Below are 24,561 nucleotides of genomic sequence, written 5' to 3' on the forward strand. Positions count from 1 at the left end.
TCTTAACAGTTGACATAAAAAAAATGATGAGATACTTCCAAGGGGTCTCATCTTGTCACTAAGACAAAAAAGTGTTATCTATTATACAAAACTGATTTTCTAGCTGAGAAATAAAAGAGGACTATGGTAGTAGGAAGGCACGGAAGCCAGACGAATTATTATGCTGGGATTATTATTTGAAGATCAGATTTTAGCTTAGAATTTGAGATGGCTTTTGGGTTCTGTTATTTCCATGAAAAACTGCCAACATAAGTAAATGTAGACTGAATCTTCCCCTTTCTTCTGGCAGAAGAGATTGTTATCTATCTGCTTATCTATCACACATAGGTATAGAAGACAAACTCATTTAAACTGTGACTGTACGCTCTTAGAAGTATAGCTTTAGATTAAAATCCCACAGAGGAACTGGATTACTGACAGGAAGGTGGAATAATCAAACCCTTCAAAATCCTACCTACAGGGTAGGGTGACATGAAGATCCTCAGGTTAGCAATGAAGGACTGAAACAGCAGCTAAAGCAACTCTCAGAAAATGAACTGAGAAACCCGAAGTTTTCAGATCAAGCAAATACCCTCACCAATTATTACCTAGGAGAACACTACTTGCATGAATAACAGCCTGACAAATACATTCTGTTAGCACAGTAACACCTATCTTATGGGCTTATTTCTGTTGTTTGTAAGAACATTTCTCATGAGATCTTTCACTGGAGCTATACAGGACCAAACCAGCAAAATACAAAGATGCTGCATGAGTGACAAAGGAACGCAAAAGGCTGTGCGCTTATTAAAAAAAAAAAAAGAGAGAAAAAAATAAATTACCTGAAGTAATTTTTTTTAAAACAAACAGTAAAAAAAATACTTGGAGGAACTCTGTTCCATCCAGCTTTAGTATAAAACATGATGGTGACATTGACAACTACCAAAATACGTTGTTCCCATACAAGTAGAAAGCTGCAATTAGATGCATTTAACAGCTCTCAGATTCTGGGATATTGCCACAAACACTAAGTTAACACATGCAAGCTGCACATGTAGCCAGATCAGCTCCCCAGCTGAAGATAATGACAACCATACTTACCATTCTGAATTTAAGGAAAGATGACGTCGTAAGAAAGAAAAGTAATTATGTGTCATTTTACAGATATTGCCTGAAACTAATTATTTTTCTTTAAATCATAATTTGTGATTCCACTAGCATACCCACAGAGAGAAATGTATCAAACCCAGTTTGCAAGCCTCTAATTCAGACATGGTGCAGTGAAAAGGTGCAAACGAGGAAAGAGAGTTACAAAGGCACATGCTATCATGTGATTTTGGGGGTTAGACAAGCTCTTTCTGATACAAAGAGTGCAGATATTTGATGTATACTTGAGTTCTTAAAGACGCCTGTTGCTTCCTGATTGTTGGACAAACAGGAAAAATGAAGAAAAAATACAGTACTGAGTGAAGAGGGAAGTCTCCTAATTCATATTTAGTTCTTAGAGAAGCACTAATCCTAGAACATTATTTCTTGATAGTCATCTGGAGACATACTGAATTCACAAGCTACAAAGATATAATTGACCTCCTCTGCCACACTGAAAAGTTTTCAATGATTCAGGCAGGAAAACACCTTTATGCATTGAATGTGCAATTACTCTAGTATCATTGTAAAAATCCTCAGTGAGATGCACAAAGGCCTGTGAAATGATCCTGGTCCTGGATCTGAAATATAAAGATAGCTTTGATGTGAAAGTCTGGCTAAAATGCCAAAATAAGCCTCTTACTACTCAGACACAATCCACTGTCCTTTCTAAGTGGAAGGAATAAACAGTGATAGAGCTATTTGCAAAACTGATTGGACAAAACCCTGGTCTGAATTCAGTATTTACTCTGCTTTGAGTGGGAACTTGGACTAAATGACCTTCCAAGCGTGAAGGACTATGTTTACTTAGACCTTAAATTAGGAAGAAAAAGATTTGGGTCTCATACCCAGTGATACTCTCAAGAGTCCGCTTCCTAAACAGTTAAAATGAATAGTTGCTGTAAAATCTGTTCCCCTCAGCTCCACTGGAATGAGTTCCATTCTAAAAGATTCAGCAGCTACTGTGGCAGGTTTTCTTGAGCCTGGAAAGCAGTATATTCAGAATAAGGGTAACAGAACTATGGGTCAAAGGGTCCAGAAACCATTTTTCAGTACTTATATTGAAGAGAAACATGTCAACCTCCCCTTGAGGGAAAGAAAGAAAAAAAAAAAAGCAATCTTGAAATTTTAAGAGAGAATACTTGGAGCAAAATAATATCCCATAGTTTCCTAGCATATTTTAAAATACTTGCCATCAAATTGTGTGCCAAAGTGCCAAGGGGCAGTGAAAACTGGAGAGAGGTTTACGGGCTCACTTAGCAGCTGGCATGGCATATTGCAGTCTGAAGGCATGAAGCATGGGCAATAAGCCTTTCCCCTTGCAGTCAACCGAAGCACTACTAACCATCTTAGTGCGGCCTAGAAATTTCTGGCAGCGCAGCACACCGTTGGTGCGGAAGTCAAATAAACTATGCCCAGAAGAAAGGTTTCCAACACAGACTGAATTGCTCTTGATATGCCTGAGATTTTATTAAAGATCTCAAGACAAAGCCTTCAAGAAAAATTGCTTCTCAATAGCAGATTACCCTTCATTTGGCAGGGTTTGAGATTAGACTGGGCTTTGGGGCTGTGAGGGGGAATGAAAATCAAATACAATGAACTCTTGAGAACTGTGTTTTTAAGAATTAGGTGTCAGAAGTGAGACAGTTGTCATTTTAAATACTTTTGTCTGCAAAACCAACCCCACCAATACATGGGGCAGATTTTTAGATGACAGATAAGATGCTTGAGGAAAATACATAGCACCAAGGAAAGAAGAGAAGCTTAAAAGGCAGACGATTTTTGAGCATTGTGAGCACCCTCCAGGTAATGGTGCCTGCATACTTGTCTTTTCCTGTTATAAGGCACACAATAATGACGGAAGCATTAAAAATATGCTTGAATGAGGATCCTCTCCCCTTTTGAGAGAGAAGATCTGAAGTTGGATACAGTGGGATACCCTAAATGTATAGTCTGTCTCCTTTTGGGCAGTGGAACTTCCCAATCTCACTTATAAAAATGCAGAAAGATACCATTATCTCTTCCTTAGGTTTGAAGGCCAAGCATTTAGATAACTCAGATAAGTGTTCTCTGAGAAGTAGAGGCAACAGGTAATCCTGACAGATTAAAAAAGAACCTGTCACAAAAAATGCTTCTTGAAGCTAGTGGCAGCAGCTGCAGCTATCCAAGCCAGAGATCATCATCAGTAAAGGAAGTCCAACCATGGAGACAAAGCGTGAAGAAATAAGGAGAAAAGCTCTAGCACTAGAGATCCAGCAGGCTTAAAAAAAAAATAGATCTCTCTTCTTATATATTCTGTTACTACTTAAGTATCTCCTACTAGTACATACATAGACACAGCTGCCTGAGGGAGAATCACAATTTCCCAGTCTGGGTCTACCGAAAAAGTCCACTTTTATTCTAAAAAACTGATTTGCAAAAAAAAGAAACTGAACCACTCACATTGATCCCACAAACACTTAGCATCTGACTCCTTGGAAAAAAACTGTTTTGTTCTATTTCCTACTGATATTGAACATGGCTACTAAGTAGGTCATCACATACTGAATTCTCTTGAATACATAGAAGAAAACGTAGACAGTTAACTGTTCAGAATTTATTGAATGCTGATCTAACAGATTTATGGAGGTGGCCATCCTTCACAAAAATCACAAGAGATACAAATGTTTTCCCTTCATAGGCAGAATGCTTTTGTTTATAGTTGTTGTGAGGTCCACGGGTCCAAGGGAAGCCCCTTCCTTCCAAACCTTGACAACATTGTCAGTCAGTTAAGCAGCACTGATGTTTTAAAAACTTAAGATACTCCCTGGTACTTTGCTTTTGCTCTATTTTGCAGAAAATACAAAGACATGGTAGGGGTACTGCCTTATCTCTACAGCTGCAGCACGGAGCTTCTGCTCTGTGTCAATGTCCTGGCACTGATGTCCCAGCCTGAGGCTGCCACTGAACTACTTTCACACTTCAGAGACAGCAGGGACAGCATGGTCATGACCCTATGCCACAGTCCCAGAGACTCCTCTTACTGGGGGCTGTCTAGCTGCACCATGGCAATGTTTGCCAATGTGTCATAGAGCCTTAAGTCCAGCTATTCTTTCAGAGCAGTGACAGAGCTATCTGTGTTCAGTGTACCTTCTATTTAATACTGTGTAAACCACTGTCATTAACCCAGGCGTCTGCTGATGACCAACTTAGTGCTGATACTAAAGGCTTACCACGTCTTAGCTGGAATGTACTCTTTGCAGTACTCCAGGCTCGTTTTTGGTCAGCCATAAAGATAATTAATCCAAGGAACCTCTTGAAAGATCCAGATTTGTGTACATTCTAAGCACACAGACCATCATCTGCAGAAAACATGACATTCACTCCTTACAGCCTACTGATGAACAGAGCTGCACTGTATGTGTCAAGTGTGAACATGGCTTTAAGTCATGGCCTACAAATGTAGCATGTTACAGAACCAAGTTTCCAAAATAAAACTGGCAGAAGAACTCAAGACCAAAAAGGCTATATAAGTCCTATAGTAAGACAGACAATTAAACTAGGTGAAGAAAAATAATGAAGAAAAATAATTTCTGAGTATTGCAGAACTGAAAAGAAAGGAAGCAAAAGACTTAATCAGGTGACAATATAATCAGCTAATAAAGGCAAAGAAAACATAGAACTGTACTCATATACCAGAGAAAAATGACCCAACATCAAATGCAATTTATTCTTTGTAATTTTTGCAGTAATACATAGGGTAAGGGGGATAGAAAAAACAACCACCTAGCCAAAAATCAAGAAAACTGCCTGTAATCTACCCTATATCCACTCCACACAAGAACTTTGGAAGTGTCAGTCCACCTCACGTTGAGAACCGTGAACAGATGGCATTTCTTTAAAGACAGAAATTAGTTCAAACTGGTTTAGAAACTACTATAGAATTACATCGTTATTCCCAGTTGGACAACCCAATTAATGTTATTAAAATGTAAGCCAAATGAGCCTTATGGTATATTTATGAAGCAGAATTTTTAGAAGTATCATGATTTAATTTTTATTATATAAAAAGTTACAAAAGCTGAACCCACCATCCTTTTTAATGTTAACTAAAAATGTACTTTAATTTCATTTTTCATAAAAGTTCAATATGTACCTTATTTTCTAACTGTGCTTGCAGGCATGTGAGACAACTTCTGTTCAAACCATAGCATTATGCTATCTAGATTTGTCTACGTTATTTTATAAAGCAAGTAATTCAAAAGTGTAGTTAAAATTATATAATTGATACATTTAGGGATTATTGTTTTTATAAGCAAAAGACGAAGAAGTATCTAAAATAAAAGTGTCACCATGCAGCTGATGAAAGGTAAAAAAATCAAAAAATATAATTGATATTATTCATGTATTCACAGATCAAACCCACTGACATTTAAAAATTAAGAGTAAGTGAACCCTGGTGAATATAACTAATGCAAACAATTAGGGGACTAAATACACGAAATGATTTAAAACTGCCAACTCACAGACCTCGGAACGTGTGCTTCTAGGACAGGCTGCGAAAAGGAAAAGAAACTGTTCTGTCCACTTCCAGACTGATTTACGAGTGATTACCCTTGTGTATTTCCTGAAGTGGTGAACATAGAACTCCCAGTTTGCCTTATGCATGCAGCTTAAGTTTCCCCAGGAGAAAATGGGCAGAAGAAATATGCTGCAAACTAGCTAGCTTTTTATAAGTCTTCATTATCTCTTCATTTTCCTCCTGAAATATCGTCTTTCCAGTTCCAAAAGTGATACAATACATTTTGTGTATTAAGTCAGTATATTCCTTATATTAAGTCACTGTAAGAACACTGTCATTTTCTGAATTTCCAATTTGAAAACTAATATGAGCATGCTGTTGCCCTCCAATAATTACACAGATTAAAGTATTGATAACTCTAGACAACTAAATCAGAACAGTTGCTTGTTACTCCAGCTTTATACTCATCCGTTGGGACTCAGTATCTTAATTACTGTATTAAACTACATATGCTAATATCAGCTTTAAAAGTACTACACTCTGAACTGGAATCTCCTAATTCACAAAAAAGAAAGCTTAAGAATCAGAAAAGTGAAGAAATGCAGGAATGAATCAGTATGTCCTATACATTTGCACCATAGGAAGTGAAAGTGAACTTATTTTATTGATAGTGAATGGTCACATCTCACTGGCTTTCTTGCAAGGGTGTCATCTTATTTAAGTTTTTTGTTGAATCATGAAATAATCTGTCTATTTTTACGCTTCCAAATTAATGCTGTCTTTTTACCCAAATCTAGTGTTATGAAGTATGAAGTTCTGACAATCATTTCAATAACTGATGTCATTATTTCTAGTCACACAGCTGTATTTCAGTGTTGGGGAAAACTAGGTCTTCCAATCTGTATTTGCAGAATGCTTGAAGTTACTTCAAGATGAGAATCTCTCTGCAAATGGAAGATTTACCTTGGCGTCTCCATCTGGTAAGAAGAGATAAGCTCCACTTTTATCCCGGTTACTTGTCGTTCCATACCAAGAAAACTCAACCTTCATTTGATGATTTTTACCATCTTCTTTGGTATTTATTTTCTAAGGACAGAGAATCATGTTTGAAATAGTTGACAGATTTAGGTTTCCACAAATAAGAACAAAAATTCTTAAAAAAGTAAAACACCGTGTTTCTAAATATAATGCAACACACCTCAAGTAATCCAGACATTCCAGAAAACCACAGTTTCATATAAGAATTTTCTAAGATGATATTATCCACAGAATTCTGCATCTCTTTTATCTTGAAAAGTCTGTCCGGCTTCTCCTGCCTACTATTCCTTGTGTATATATTATAGTCTGCTAAAACTGCTTCTGAACTCTGAACCTCCAAAAGCTGGTAAACTCCAAGCCCCAGAGGTGGTAGACGCGCCACGAAAGAGATCTGTTGGGATCAAAGAAGAAGCCATTATTAAAAACATCAAAGTATCAACTTTCTATACTACATTTATGCTCAGACTAACTCCTTTTGTTTCAATTATTTTAGGATGGCTGAATTCTTTCCAATATTCCATAAATGAATATGAAATTACAAATGTCAGTCCAAAATTAATAGCTGAAGCATATTAAGAAGAATTAGGAAACAAAAATGTCTGCATTGTCAATTTGTTAATCAAGAGCACTGTTACAATAATGCAATAATGATTCTGAACCTTATTAAAAAAGAATGTTAGTTGTGATGTGCAGTTCTGAGCATATTTGCTGTACATTAAAGATGCGTGTGTAGCGTATCAAGCGTGCACAGACCCTACTTCTAAGCTGCATTTAAAAATTCACAAGTTTAAATCGTGAAATATAAGGCAACTGTCTCATTTTTAGTCGCCGTAATTTTATTTTTCCTTCTTCAGACTCATACAGTGCTATGTTTTGATATCAACAATGTTAAAAACAGAGGGATGTTTTATCTACGGCTGAGTAGTGCTCATACAGGACCAAGGCCTTTTCAGCTTCTCAGTCGACCCTGCCAGCGAGCAGGCTGGGGGTGCACAGGAGCTGGGAGGGGACACAGTGGGGACAGCTGACCCCAGCTGACCAAAGGGATACCCCAGACCATATGACGGCATGCTCAGCAATAAAAACCGGGAGAAGAAGGAGGAAGAGGGGACGCAGAGAGTGATGGTGTTTGTCGCGTAATGGAGCCCTGCTTTCCTGGAGATGGACAAACACCTGCCTGCTGATGGAAAGCTGCGAATGAATTCCTTATTTCACTTTGCTCACACGCACAGCTTTTGCTTTACCTATTAAACTGTTATTATATCAATCCTCCAGTGTTCTCACTGTTACCATTTCAATTTTCTGCCCCATCCTACTGGGGGCAGTGAGCGAGCAGCTGTGTGGGGCTGCGCTGCTTACCGGGGTTAACCCATAGCAATTATCAATAATTACCCCTTTGAGGGACGACTGAGAGACACTTACTGAATTATCTTCACAGGAATGTTATCCTGAAACATGTTCAATTTAGCTCACAAGTCAAAAGGAATCACACTAAGAATGTAAGCCTGCAAGTAATACAGTGCTGTTACACTAATACAGTACTATTATATCACTAAGAATTTAACATAATATAGTTTCTGATGTGTGATCATTGAGGACAATCTTCTATAATGACGCAGGATTCAAAAATTATCAGAAATTTTGTTTAAAGCCAAAAACAAGAGGTGGACCCAAAGTCATCTCCCTAGCTTGAGTACAAGAGTAATGAAGATTACTATCCAGCCTCTATATCCGAAAGATGGAAAAAAAAAAATTAAAAAAAATCAGAATCTAACTGCTTAAGCCATTGCACTTACAAACCTTCCAGCTGTAGTGCTTGAGCACATACAGACAGTGTGACTGTGTATAGACTATCATTTGAACGAAAAAGCAGCTTTGGAAAGACACACATCCAGTATTTTCTGTTCACACAGCTGAGACTGACCCTTCAAATGTAGTACACCATATCAAAAAAATTTAATAACTTCTCAGTTTAAGAAACATTAATGCTAAATATATGTATTTCCTTTTTTCCTTAAAATGACTAAATTAACAGGACGATCTGCAGAAGACAGAATTGCCAATATTTGAAGCATGCTTTCCATTTCCTTAGACTGTGAAGCTACAATATCTGTCAAAAAAAACTTCAATGCCTTTTACTTAAAGCAGCATACCTGATATGCTTCATGTGATACTGTAGTTGCTCCATCCCAAACAGCACTGATCTGGACACTAACAGGTTTTCCCAAAGGAGATAATATTTTAACTCTGGGTGAATTCACATTGACTGAAACAACTGAAAATCGCTCTTGTTCCGTAGGATTATATATCAAAAGGTACCTGCAAAAACATATTTACCAAATTATCTTTTGGCAAACAAGCTTCCTCCTTCAGGTTTAATATTATTGCACATAAATTTTACATACAGAGCGTTAAAACAATGTTAGAACAACAGATACATACCACAACAAATAAATATGCAAAACATAACCAGGAAACAATGGATATTTAACATCAATTCTTGTCAGATCTTCTTTTCTTAATGCTATTATTTTTCCAAGCAATTTTGAAAATACCTTACAATAAAAATACCTCATTTTCCCATCTTAACTACTAAAAAATTGCTATTAACAGTTGCAAGCACAATCAAGATATTTAAGGACATTTTAAATGTACTTTTCAGGGTGAACTACTAAATTCTTTTGCACAGTTGCTCTCCATTTAACATAATTTAAAAACAACGAAAGAATGAACAAAGCCTCCTGTATATACATATAATTGATATATATTCTTTAAAGCAACCAGTTTCTTTCTGCTATAAGGGAAAGTTAAAAATTATTTAAATTATAATTTACCAAAATTCCCTATGGCAACTGCCTACGTATACATTGAAATCTTTTTATTAGGTACATCATGAATAACTCATTTTTATGTAATCTTATGCCTGTTATTCTGTTTGAACACAGATTTTGTTACTAACCAAAAGAATCATCCCTGAAACTGAATAGAGCAACTTTGTCAGCCTCTATAATTTTTCTTTTTAATTACAAGTTCGTACATTGTAAGGTATAGAAAAATAAAATTATACTAGAACATTTGTCCCTCACGCATCTCTAGGACTATCGTTGTACTTCTTGTCTTTTCACTGCCAAGCTCAAAGAATACACTATTTTAAACTGTTCTCTGAAGTTTCCCTCTCTTCATTTCATCTTTTAAAAAAATTGTCTTTTAACAGTGAAAAATGTTCTTGCCAAAATTTCTAATAACTTCGATACACAGCAGAACCACTATTCTATCTTCAACCTCCTTGACCCTTCCGCACTGTAAAACATAGTTTACTTCTTCATGAAATCTTATTTTTCATCAGTTTCCATGATATCCACTTCTCACTTATCAAATCACTCCTTCAGCATTTCTTCTAAGTAGATTCTCCTCATTCTCTGCTCCATTTTCTATGCAGATTCCTCAGGGTTTTGCCGGTGATTTTCTTCCTTTCTCTTTCACATCTTAACCTTCAAATTCAATTACCACCTTCACAGAACAAACTGCTTCATCTAGAATTGCTTCCTTCCACCCAAACTAGAAATCTCATTCTGTCACTCAGGTCTTTAACTTAAACATGACCTGTAGCTTGAATCTCTTTCTATAAGCGCACATTCTGACTGTAAGTCTTCTAGGTTCCTTACCCATACATTTAGATGCTCTGTGCTCCATTATTCACTAGCCTAGCACTACAGTACAACTAAGGTCCTGCTAATAAGTTACTTACATCACAAACCCTTTCATCTTTTCTCTTTTCCAACATTATCTCTAAACAGACTGAGGGTAGCCCTCCTCTACACACACGCCAGAGGACAGTGAGGTCTTCTTGGCACCATAAAGTCTGGCAGGCAGTGGACAAAACTGCTGAGATGATACTTTGGAAATAATGAAACAGCAAAAGTTCAAGGCTGAGAAGCAGCAGCGAACTACTTAGAGTTAATAAGGAAGTACAAATTTAACTCCTCTATTCTGGGAGAGAGGACTTCCACGCAATTTCAGTGTAAAGTCTGAGCAACTATGTTAATCCACCTTTAAACTACAAACGCAATACAGGCATAAAAGGAAAATTCTTCCTCCTTCTCCATACTGCTGAAAAATTTCACCTACTTTCCTTCCATCCTGCCCTTTTATTTTTTTTGCAACACTACTCTAATTTTAACAAGTGCTGTTTTGCTCTATGGATACTCAAAATCCTCATGAACACTAATGAGGCTACCATTTTCCCCTTTTCTTTTCCTTGGCTCCCTCTTTTTTTCTGCACCAAACTTAGGTTTTTCATCTTCAATTTCATAGCCCTTCACTGCTATCCTATTACCTCACAGTCAGTAGAAAAGAAAAGATGAACTCCAACTTCTCATTCATTGAATAAACTAAAATCAAAGGCTATATTAGTTTTTCTATCAAGCAGCTTTGGATTACCTGCCATATATAGGATGAGCTTCCCATAAAAATTATTTTCCTTTTAACTCTTCAAATGAAGATTCCTGTGCTTAAGTATTGTTAAATCATGACTTCTGTGTATAACAACTACTTTCCTCCCATATTTGTGCAACTAACTGTGGTCAGTTACCTTCTAGCAGAACTAAAAGTGCTTTGGGATGCTCCTTTTGCCCTGTTTCATGTTGAAGACTCCTAGATTATGAGATATCACAAGAGTTAACTGTATTCTTGGTCAGCTATTGGAGTCTTTAAGAACTTGCACAAGACTTTGTGAGGGCCTCCACTAGACTTGGGTAGGTCATTTTACAGTTCTGCTTTACTGAAGATGTCTTCTTTTTAGATAAGATTTTAATTTAAATATTAAAGTAAATTTCTTTAGTAACAGGTGTGGAACCAAAACCAAACTAAACCAACACTGCTCTCAGTCTAGACCCTTTAAAAAGTAGGAAGCCACAAAAAATAAAATTAGTGAAATACTTTTTTCAGAACTCCTCATATACTGTCAGAAACTATACATATCTAAGAGATGATCCAACACCAAAGCTCAGAATAAATCATCATTCTCATCCATCAACAGAACATTACAAAAATCTTTTGTTTATTCTTTCTATACAGTGGAATTCTTCAATTATTACGCCTCCAAGTAAAATGCTAGCTTATGCTTACAATTCATTTCTAGTAATGCTATACATCTTCATTAAATTTAAATTATCTGTAAAAACATTTCCAGAAACTTTGTTCGCTTTCCCATTGATACAAACATGTTTCAAAATTTTAATTAACTGCATGACGAATTTACCCATGACAGAAGACCTTAGGAAGTGCCATAATATCATTATATTTCAGCAGGTTATTTTTTTGTTATGTTTGGATAAAACAAAGCTCCTCTTGTACCAAGGTATATATGCTTTGTACCTTCTTGAATCAAGGTACTGTAACTGCATTATGTGTATGTAGAATAATAAGGCAGTCAGATGAAGCTAGTAATGACAGATTTTCAGCAGTTGAAATGCAGAAATACTAGACGCTACTATTTTATTTTCAAATTCTATTACAGCAGGACTGAAGTTTTTATGCTCCATAAGATATAATTCTTGTGCATATACAAAAGCACTGATTAACGTAACTAACTCATGTTAGTTCTGAAGCACCATTCAACTCCCAGCTTTAAAACAGAGTGGGATATTATTTAAGTTCTTTATGAAACAAAAGAGCTACACTTAACTTAAGCTGTATCATTACAAAGAATGTCATCCACAAATGTAGATTACAACTGCGTAACGTATTGTGGTTACATTACACAGAGAACCAACTTGACAATATTTAAAAGTTTTCTATTCCAGATTTTAAGGAAAAAAAATTAAATTACTGTCTTTCAGAAGCAGCAAGCAATTATTTTCCTTTCATTTTTCAGATCACTGGTCTTTGGCAGCAGCACCGAGAAAACTACAAAAGCTCACATATTGTCCAAATAAAGGGGGAGGGTTTTTAATGACTACTGGTAAAATTCAGATGAAAAATTTTACCTGAAATATTTTACTTTAGAAACACCACTATGGCCAAGTGTCAGCCATCATTTCTTTCACTTACTCAAGAAACCAAAGAATTCTGAAACTATTTTAATATAAACTGTATTGAAACAAAAGGAAATCATGTAACTTTCTACAGCTAAAACCACGGCCAGTTTACTCACACAGAGACCACATATTCCATCTGTGCACTGGAAGCAGGAGTAAACTGCTCTCAGCCCCTCAAAAAAAATGAGAAACAGGTGCACATTTGAGCTCTTAATCCTAAATTGGACGCATCTCTGATGTGCAAATATTTGCAATTTCAGAAAAGCAAATCCTGCCACCTGCTTTTCAGACACTTTTGGAAAGATATACCTTGAATTTTTTTACCCCATACTTTTTTGGGTCTCTGAAACCTAGAACAAGTACTTTTTATTCATTTTCCCTATATAGCCTACCATATGCCATTAATAAACCCTTCTAATATTCGCATACGTCCAAGCATCAAGGAATATTTTGACTAGTCTTTCCTGTAGTAAAAATTTAATTTGCTGTGGAACATTCTCAGCCAAAGCTGAAAAAAGTCACCCCCTATTTCCCCCCATTCTTATTTCAAATACTTTCTTTACTAAATTATCAAGAAAACACGTAAACCGGTGTAGCTATATTCACAGGCAAAATGTGAATAAAGCTGATACAGATCTTTAACAACTTCCTGGTTTCCTCGAAGAATGCTATTGCAAATTTTGTTTCTTAAACTGAAAAGTTACAGTATTTCAGACCACTGTTCTTTTTTTTTCCACTGATGTGCATAAACATATGGGCATACATATATATTGATACATAGACACATTTACTGGTAACACCTGCAACACATACACCATTTTCTTCTAAAGTTCATTCAGTGCTGTCTTCACAAGCAATGCCTTCAACTAGCATGAGAAACTAGAACTCATTACTAGTAAAAGTCAGAGGATCATCAAGTTACAAAGGATTATTCAGAAGACCACCTCTTCAAGACACTTGGACTCATGACAGCTTAGGACAACAGCTTGCATTGCTCAGTGGAGAATCTTTATTCAAGTTTGCTTTGACAACCAGTTCTTTCAGGCACTCTAGCTCAGACTGATCAATTTTACTGGAAGCTCTCTGACAAACCTGCACAGACAGATGAGAGAATTTCCCATTATAACTCATCAGAACCAGTCCTCTGGGCACATACGGATGATTTCAATGCAAAGTTATGTGAACAGCACCTTCAAAGCTGGTTAGTTTCTTTCCCTCGCCTATTCTAGAGGCTAAGCTAGAAAATCACTAAGTGGTGAAAAAAAGCAAAACTGCAAACATGTACAACATCTCTGATGAAAAGACCTCAATGATTCTTGCATTGAAGCCCAAGAAAACATGTTAATAGACACTTAGTTTCCTCAGTTTTACTCTCGTGTTATTTAAGAAGCTCTTTCCTTGCTTTAGAGGACCATGGGAAAAAACTTTGAACAAAAACTAACCACAACAATCCCTTTTTCTTAAGAAGAAATACTCTCCAGAGTTATTTACTCAAAACACTAAGTTAAAAACCAAAAAGTTATATCAAGTTACTTAGTTCTGTTCAAAGCTCTTATGGTCTCTCACGTAAGAGTCAAGGCCTCCTTAGTCAAAAGTATGACTAAAGTGACATTTTAAGTACAGATCCCCATATCCACTTTTTTACGTATCTGTCCTAGTTTGCATTCATTTCTGCTATGAATTACTAAAGATGGAAAGAGTCTACAACATCATTGCTCTTAAAATAAATGCCATGTAAATGCCACATATACAACTTGAAGTGTCCTTTAATCAACTTCAGTTTTTTGAAAACAGGGATTCAGGATATCATCTGAAATCATCTGGTCATGCTGCTCCTCTGGTTCTACAAAAATTAGACATCTTCTAATATCTCAAGCCATGTTCTTAATATTCCTTTAGGAACATGACTAATCAAAAGCCAACTATACAGGCTCATGATCGCGACACTCTCCTTAACAGCAGATTAATGCTTTTTCTACAACTCTTCTATCAGTTACTAAATTGAGTTTTAGAAACTATATGTTTCACAGCATTTCAAGACACCTTTAAATCCAATTCAAAATATATTTAGGAAGAAAGTTAGGTAATGGAGAAAGTTTTGGACAGTCATTCAAAATCTACTGCATGAAAACCATGTGACCAATCCACTTTCCAAAGGTATTCAAGTCTGATCCATGCTTGTTTTAAAGAAAATTTGACTCTGCAGGTATTTTTTAAAACCATCCTCATTTCCCACTCTGTCACATGGGTATTTATTTCTGAAATGTAAAAAGTTCTCCTGATTTCACCAAAATTATACTTTTTCTAATACATGTTATTCAAAACACTGAACACCAAGCCTCTGTGTGTCAAAGACATCTGGCTCACAACTTTCTTTTAACAGTGGCAAACCCTACCAAAAAATAGAAAACAAAGAATGTGGAAACCAATTGTCTGTTAATTTTTAGTTAAAAAGTCCATAAACCCCTGAGGAATTTTTGAATGTATTTTTGAAGACATATGCATGGATAGTTGTCCAATAATACAAAAATAATTTTCTTCCTAGTTCATATTCAGAAAGGAAGCAAAAATAGTAATACCCATAAGATGGAATAATTGTGCATCAGAGTCTGTTTTTTTCCCAGAAGGGGAAATACACTTTTATATCAAGCCATACCCACTAATTTACAGAACTACAATGTTAGGGATTCAGGACATTTCTTTTATAAATATAACTGGATACATACCCATAGTATATATGCTACTTATGGGTGGGGGAGGGGTGGGCCAGGTAGAGGGAAAATCCAGAATTTTCCAGTATTAGGACATATCTTGACCTGTGCATTCCTATAGAAAACTGATCTGTTGTTACTAATGTAAATAATTATTAGTTTACTCAACATTTTGCACTTCATCAGAAAGCCACCTACCCACAGTAAAAAACCATAAAATAAATGTATTACTTTGCAAACATTTAATGTGTAAAACAGTTAAAATACCCAGCACTGAGACAGCTCTTTTATCAGAAGTGATACAGAAACACTTTTCCTTTTATAGCAGATCTGCCAAGTGCCAAAATAATGCTTGTCAGAAGAAAAAAAACCCCTTTTTATCCTAAACAGGAAATTATTTTTGCCTGTACGACAAACTGAACACAAAATGCAGCGCTTGTGCATTAGGGACAGCAGTTCTCATTAGAGCAACTAGCTCTCATACAAACATCAGGTAACGTTTCAGGTCACTGGAAGGTCTTGTATGCCTTAAACCTGCCCACTTTTCTCATTTATTCCAGTTGGTCAAATAAAAGACAGTATATACAAAACACACTAGCCTATAGCCTTAGGCCATGCTCAGTACTGCAAAATATACTGGGTTATTATGACTCTCAAAAGTCAAAAGGCAAATCTATATATTAATAAAAAACCCAGAGGACTAGAAGGTTGCTGTAGTTTGACCTCTTACCCAGATGGAGAATTCAGTAGGACAAGCTTTGACAAATGCTTTAACCACTATTCTTGAAAACTTCCAAAACAGTTTATACTGTTCAAGCCTTCTCAAAGTCTCATCTCCTGAAGTATGCTTTCTAAAACTATATACCATATTTTTGATGCAGCCTTCATCACACAGAGATGTGATAGCACACTATTTCAACTGTATTTTACACAGAACTTCCATTTAAATAATCCAAAAGCAAAATTGTCTCTGACACCATACAAGTAACTCTTTCAATTTGATCTTTTGTAATGCCTTGTCTTTTTCTGCTTCACTGATGTCTACTAGGTTAGTCCCCACATTATTTTTCCATGTGGTGTTTAATACTTCCACTTGCCTGCTTCACGTCATTCTTTGACTATGAAACATTGGCTCCGTTTTATTAAGATATTTTTAAATTTTAATCCTATATGGAGTGTTTGTTCCCAGTATGATTTCAAATTTTATAATCTATTTACATTCTACTCAATCAGCATGACTGATACAAATAGAAAACAATTTGTGATTTTATGATCAGAACTGAAGAATTTCTTCTTTGTTTTTGGCCTCACTTTGCACAAAAAACTCCACCCTGTTCAGATGGATACTCAAGGATATAAGATGAATAATATGTGATATCCAAAATTTAGCAATGGCCATTTGAGTCATTGCTAGGCAACCAGCAATTCTGTCTATTAACTGAGTGAAGGTAGCACTGGCAAAAATATATTTACAACAAATGGACTAGAAATTAAAGTGTGGAATTAAAACATGACGCTACGTCTTATTTTTTACTTTCTAGTTTTAAAGAAAGGGGATCAGATGTACTTCAATATTCCTGTTTGGGTTAGTGTTTTTTTTTTTTAAACTTAATCTGCATATTATGAGAATAAACTTTCAGAAAAAGCTGTAACAAGTTAAGCTCAAAGCACCAAACAAAACTACAGTGAAGGTGTCCTTTAAATTGCATCAACACACCTAATTGTATTACAACATTTAGTTTCAATAATTGCTACACCTTTAATGTACACCTCCTCTAAGATATAGTAGATGCTGAAACTTATGTTAAGAGTTCATAACTATACAATCCTAGACATTTAATTGAATAGAGAAGTCTTGTGTAAGGAAAACCTTATGCTTACAGAGCTGCAGTCTCAGATACACTGCCAAAGGTAAACGTGAAGTTTGGGGCAGTGGGAATATGGGTGGCTTAATAAAAATTCAAGTTAAGCAAGCAGTTCTCCTCTATGTAGTCAGAGAAAAGCAAGTTCTTCCCAAAAGGAGATTCCGATACCTTCTCAAGGGCCTTTTCATTGAGTGGATAAAGCGTAAGGAGATTTTTCAGCTTACTTAACTGGGTAAGATAAATAATGCTAATATGGTCCTCTGCATCACATCCAGCTAAGCTTCTTGTAAATTTAAAAATCCTAATTTGTGACTACCAATACTGTAACAGATGTAACAAACAAACAAACAAAAAAATCAATTTACATTTAAGCGCCAATTCTTATAATCCAATTACACTGTTTATTATAGAGTAGAATATTAATTTTAAATATATATAATCAAATATTATCATATATGAACAAATATTAAGATTTTTGCCTCCTCCTAAATAAAACATCTTTTCTAGTTTATGAAAAAAATCCTACAGAAGAATTAGTAGAAATCAAATCTCAACTTGAAACTACAAGCACACAATATAAATTTGTGTTGCTTTCATAAGGTATAAAAACCAAGGTGGAAACAGTATCTATTATCCACAGATCATCTTTTCATTATAAAATCAAACTGGTGACATCAAGAAATTAAAAAAAGAGATAGTATCAATAAATCAGTAAATTCACAAGAACTCAGTAGCTTTTCAACCAACACAAAATAGAATTATGCTATGTTTATAACAGCATTTGAAGAAGTAGTTAAATGCACAGTATAGAAACAAAGGTATAACGTTAAAATTAGACATTCCTTCTAAAAGAAGTAGTGGCTGGCTTACAGTTCTGATTAACATACAAATAATTAAAAGCAATGATAGTGTGCTTAAAAAAAAAGTTCCATTATCTTAGCTTGACATTTCAGAATTCTGAATCACTCCAGGAACGCCCTTCCTAATGACAAACCCAAAGTCGAACTTTAGATTCGTTGATAAAGGTAAAAGAACTCACTCACATACGTTCCTATCAATTCTCTTTTCATAGCTCTACAGATATATCTTTATAATAGCCATTACTCATGCAAAAGGCAGAGAATTAGGCAGACAATCGGCACATATTCCAGCCCTCTACTCTCACAGGAAACAGGACCTTTGTGTGGCTTTCTCAAGAACAAACCATGGAACACCCTCAAGAAAACAGCGTTCACGATAAACACAGACAACAGCACAGCAAGAACTATAAATTTTGAGAACACAAAAAACCAACATCAACCTAAGACAAGACTTTTAAAATGTTATGTACCTACTACATATGCCAGATACACATACTTCCTATGATTTGGATGGATTGTAGTGGCACACATATCCTAATCTGGAGCACATAACTACTCTCCAATTAAGGATAAAAGGATTAAGTCCAAAGGCACTATTTTAAATTTTTCTTTTACCACAAAGTTGTGAGGTGTTCTGAAGTCCAAGATGGGCTTGAAGCCCCCTGACTTTTTCAGGATCAGGAAGTACCTTCACTAAAATCCTTTCCTTGTTCCTCTTGTAGTGCAGGCTTTATAAATCTGCATTTAGAAGGGAAAAAAAATCTGGTTCAGAAGAGCAGAAAGACTTTTAAGTATGCCATATCGCTTCAGTCTGTGCCTTGAGAGCCTTGGACTAACTACAGTATTGCCTCAAAGCAACTCCAGTAAAAAGGCTGAAGGGGCCAGTGCCTGGAAAAAAAAAAAGAAATAATACACAAATATACTAATATACTGAAAACGTGTATCTTCTACTTCCAAAACTGCTTCAACAAATACATGCATACAATGCAGTATATTTCAGTTATATTCAGTTCTTTACTAGCATATTCCTTCATAATGATCACTTTTTGGTTTTTGAAAAACAAACACAGTTTTTTTCCTCCCCCCAAAGTATGTTTAGTTAATCTATTCTTTCTATATTTCATATGACACTTCCATTACAAACAGCATTTTCAGAGAAACCCAGAATTTACTTGTAACACCTAATTGTGGGATTTTTCATTTAATGTTTAAGTTTATGTAGCAAATGAAGCACTCTGATTGCATTGGTACTGCAAACCCCAACAAAAACTGTGCACTGAACCGAAAATCCTAAATTTGTGTAGTTTTGAGAAACTGCAAAGATTCTACAAATGCTACAAATTGTACCAACTTATTTACTGGTTTAATTTTGCAACTGTAATTTCAGAGACAATCAGTAAACAAAAATACTTAGAACAGACCATCATTGGTTTACCAACAATAAGACAGACCAAAAACTGAAAATGCTTGATTTATAAGAATTTTTATGCACTGAAAAAGTAATTATTAAAAGTTCAAAATTTAAGAAATTTTAGAACAACTTGAATTCAGAAGCATGACAGTCAAAACTGAAGTTTGAAAAATAAAGATTAATTACACAGAAAGCTTTGGAGTGCAATTAATTGCAAATCAAAGCTGCTTTTGTCTTCTTAATAATGAAAATTTATAATAACTAAAAAAATGAACCACTGTTCGGTTTTAAAGAGCTACACTTTACATCAAAACAGACATTCATCCCTTAACTTATTTGTTGTTTTGTTTTCAGAGTTCACACATAAACTTTTAATGAAGTCAACTGCCAGTGCAGTTCTGAGATAAGCCTGCATGTGGTGTAATTAACACAAGTAGTAGAAAACACACAATAAAAATGGAAATCTCTGAAAAACTGCTGTGACCTTACAGAAAAGAGTGGGAATTAAGAGACCAAGGTGCTGTGAACTCTTCCACACCCCTCGCATCCTCTCCTATTAGACATTGTCAATGCATAATTTGCTGGGTTTGGTCATAAAGATAGCTGCACAGCTAACGTACACCCATACAACAGAATGAATGTATCCTGGTTTTTGTTTTGTTCATTTTGTCACCACTATTGCCAGAATGACTTTTACTGAAATATTTATTTCAGGTTCACAGTAACTGATGTTTCAGGATTCAGATGCCTGAGTTACCCTGTGTCAGCCAAGCATTTGATTGCCTTTGCAACTGCTCCTCCATCATGAAAATCAAAGTGAGAGACTGCTTTTTAAATACCCATTCAATTTAGTCAAAATGACCTTGAGTTTACTACAAACAGAACATGTTCATGGCAGTTATAGGTCACGGGAAATCTAGTAAATTGATCAGGCAGCTGAACACTGAGATTAACACTTTAAAGTAATTTTTAAAAAATCATTAGGCTGATTTTCAGCTTAAGCTGCCAGGGTATTGGAAACTGAAAGTGCGACTCTTCACATATAATTTCAAAGAGTTTTCTCATTTTTTTAACTTCTTGCACTACTGTGCTGAGAATATAAGTGCTTAATTAAGTGTTGTTTCTTAACAGAAGAAAAGAGTCTTAAGGCTCGATTGCACGACCATTCAACCTGTCCACCTCCCTTAGAGTTACTAATACAGAGGTTTCACTTTAACAAAAACATAACAAGGCTGTGCATATTGCTATCACTATTTCATCCAATAAAAAGCTAAAACTGTCGGCTTGGTTTTGGTTTTTGTGGGTTTTTTCCTCCCTGGGAAACAAGTGTGCTTATTAACAATATATGGACCCCCACAAATATTTTTGGCTTTATTTTAAATGTTACTGTATTCTTTCTTGTTTTCTTTAAACATTTTTCCCCCTCATTGACAACTGAATATACCCTTGTTTCAACTGTGGGTTTTTTTAACTGTTTCAGTATTTAACTAGACATACATATGCCTCAGAACTTGTGCAAGCATAAAAGGTAATTAAAATGTATATTATTAAAATGTCAAATGCTGTCAGAGCACCCTCTGCTTGTACAATTGTTAGGCTGGACAACTGCTTAGACTGATTGTCCCAACATGGACAACACAGGTGAAAAAAAAAAATTAAAAAACCCCACCACCCCAAGGTAAAGTTGCCAAATGAGAATATTAAAACATTACCCCAATCCAGTCACCTTCTAAACTCAGAAAGATACAGTTTCTTTGGTGTGAAGCTTTAATCAATTTCTTCACATCATCAGGACAGCTCTCCCTTTTGGCATATCACACCAACAGAGTTTCCTTCTCAGGCAAGTTATCCTTGCTGTCATCTCCAACAAAATACACTAACACAGACACTGCTCTGCCAAGAATTTTTGACCTTTGTACATTATTCTTTATCACGCATTAAACTTAATAACTTAACTTCAATTTTCTACATTATAGTGCTGTGTTGAGAAAGCAGTAGGTTCATGTGCCAAGCAAATTTTTGAAAAGGTAACCAACTTGCAAAATCTTAATGGTAAATCATCATTTTCTTTCTCAAAAAAGACCACAAATCTTGGACCTAACAGGATGAGCACATCTTATGTCAAAAGTTTGTTAATTACAATCTTATGCCAAAACTTGCTCACAGATACTGAAGTACGGATAATAGCCCAGAATACTGTGAATCCTCAAATTTGGAAAAATGAAACTTTCTTTTATAAGGTGGATGTCACTAAACTGCTTGGTCCTTTGACAGATCTTTGAAGAATCATTGATTACAGTGTATCCTACCCAGAATTAATCCCCTAGGCAACCTGAATGTTTCAACCAGTGGAAAATGTCTGCTAAGCTATTGAAGTAGCTTGATAAGAAGGATATAATGCCATTCCTCCACGATGAGCTAACAAAAGTAACTTGTGGGCAAATTACAAGTATTGTTGGTTTAGCACTAGAAATAATCCCAAATAAATAATTTTTTAAAATCTTTCAATATCATAGTATCTTCAGTTCAGATGGGATGCCTTATACCATGCTTGCAGGGTGCAATGGAGTTCAGGACTGAAACTCCACAGCCAGGTACATGAAGGTTCAGAAATAGATAAAAAAAAGGGGGGGAAAGGGAGGAGAGGAGAGTGTGTCTCATTCACTCCTAGGTTCATCATGTTGTGCGAAACAATACTACTACAAAATCCAAGCTGGTACAGACTGCCAATTCAGTTATTTGGTCATGTATCACATTCCCCTTCAATGCTGTCTCGGGAAACACTGTAGATGGAAATAGCTATGAAATCTTACCAATCACTTTATCAACACACCCTTCATCAACAGCTGACAGCTTAAACTGGATGGCGTGAGGTTCAAACCCACATCCCCCTCCAAGTCCAGTGAGTGTGAGTCTTTTGCCATTGGGAAGTATGACCTCTGACAGACTATTCCCAAGAAACAATGATTATATCAAAGGACAGGGCTCTCGCAGAAGTATGATGCAGCATCCACTTTATCAGCACACTCACGGGCTTTGTTTCCAAGACTCACTGTAATAACTGTTAATTTCAGAACAAGGTAAAAGTAGTTCCATATCTAGTTGGATATTAACTTGTGAAAGCTTTGTTTTTCAGCTGGAAGTAACCATTTTTTAAAAAAACATGCAACTCTATTTATCAGTTAAAAGGGGGTTATAATAATTAAATACACCATAACTTCAGTACTTAAAAGCCTGATCAAAGACCACTTAGTTCGTCTAAGGAGGCAGAGTCACAATAAGATTTAAAATACTCTACATACCTGTTTCATTGAAATTAACACATTACTTTTCTTATGAAACTACGGATTCATAAAAAGATGGCAACACAGCACTACAAAGAACCAATGCAGGGTGGGGTGAGGGGGTGGGGGAACCACGTCAAATATATCAGAAGTGGTACCTACTTAGAAGCAGTTTGAAAGATACTTCGCCACTACACAACCATCTGGAGCTGCTTTGTACTACAACAATGACTACTGAAAAGATAGGTTCTTTTCCTCTTTTCTTTTTTTCCATGTAATCAAATTGTACTAGCTCTCCTGTATAGTCTGTCCAATCAGTTTGCACTACTGACTACAACTTTCACAAGCAGTGAAGAGAACACAACTAAAAAAAAAAAAAAAAAAAAAAATCGAAAAGGAAGGCTGTTTGAGAGAGGCAAAAGCATACTATGAAATTGTTTCCTGTTGAAAAGCAGGTTAGATTTGAAATTCAGTATCAACTCAGTAAAATAAGAAAAAAATAGGAAAATGACTGAATAATTAATCAGATAAAAATATCCGTTATCTTATGAGCTTCCCATCAGCAGTGCTTCTCTAAATTTATAGCTGATATGAACCAAACTTTTTTAAGAATAATCAATTTACAATACAGTTATTTTTAAAAATCTTGACATGGAAATGCAAAACTACAAAAACCTAAACAGTCAATTAAAGGAAAATAACACTTTGCCAGTTACATTGACTTAATTTCTATCCCACATAATGGTATATTAGAACACATCAACAGAAAGAAATCCAGAGATTTCATGCTCCAGACATAAATAATAAAGACTATTATGACTAGAGGATAACCAAGCAATAAAGTTTTGAAGATAATCAGTATTTTCAATCTGCTGATGCCTCAAAATTTGAAATGAAAAAATCAGTTTCTGTCTTAGAAGCTTCAAACTCTGGAGTTTAAGCACAGTAATCCTTAATGATAAATTTATCAAGTTAAGTTTAAGATTCTACTGAAATGAACTTTTCATATCTTTACTGGTTACCTAGAAAACTCAGATGCACAGTCATAATATTCACATACTAGATTTAAGCAAAAGTTACTGTCTCAGCTTACATACTACTTTTCACAATAATAATAATAATAATAATAATGTTAGTGGAGATTCAGACTACACCCAGAGATAAAGCTAAAAGCCTAGAAAGACTATGCTCATTTTTATAAGAGAAAATAATTGAACATACAGATACTCAAATGAAAATTTTAACAACAAAGTAAACATGATGTAGTGTGCACTTCAGCATTGCTTTGAAAGCGTTTCCAAACAGGAAGTCATTACAAAAATAGGTTTTCAGGCAGCAATATCAATATTCTCTTGTAATCTTTCTCCTCCCCTTCTCCCTCACATTTTTCTCCTGTTTAGTCTATCTCCCATAATTCTTATTACACAGTCTTTGGAACACGAACTGCATCTTATATGACTGTATGGTACCTTCACAATACCAGACAAGTTAAAATTAGCAATTATCTACCAATGTCATCTTCTTAGTAAGTTAAGAAAAGTTTGGAGAACAGCAGCAAAAGGCTGCTAGGATAATATTAATTTTATAATAAAAAATCTTGACATATATATCTACTTAATGAACTACTAAGAGGGGAAAAAAAAAGCAAATGCCTGAAATGCATAAACACCAAAAAGGGAAAAACTTACTTAGCATACTATGCAGAGAGATAAGTGGAACAGCAGATGT

At 35.5% G+C, this 24,561-nt stretch overlaps 1 protein-coding gene across 1 annotated transcript in view; it reads right to left on the reverse strand.

Annotated features, from left to right (window-relative positions):
- MAN2A1 (mannosidase alpha class 2A member 1) overlaps positions 1 to 24,561 on the reverse strand; it is a 117,001-nt gene that overhangs the window by 34,053 nt on the left and 58,387 nt on the right. Inside the window, exons 13-15 of the mRNA XM_063320103.1 lie at positions 8,818 to 8,983; positions 6,825 to 7,055; positions 6,590 to 6,712 (exon numbers count right to left, since the gene is read on the reverse strand). Coding sequence (XP_063176173.1) covers positions 6,590 to 6,712; positions 6,825 to 7,055; positions 8,818 to 8,983 — 520 coding nt within the window. The remainder of the gene's footprint in view (positions 1 to 6,589; positions 6,713 to 6,824; positions 7,056 to 8,817; positions 8,984 to 24,561) is intronic.

This window comes from Chroicocephalus ridibundus, chromosome Z, assembly GCF_963924245.1.
Source record: "Chroicocephalus ridibundus chromosome Z, bChrRid1.1, whole genome shotgun sequence".
In the NCBI taxonomy this organism is placed as follows: domain Eukaryota; kingdom Metazoa; phylum Chordata; class Aves; order Charadriiformes; family Laridae; genus Chroicocephalus; species Chroicocephalus ridibundus.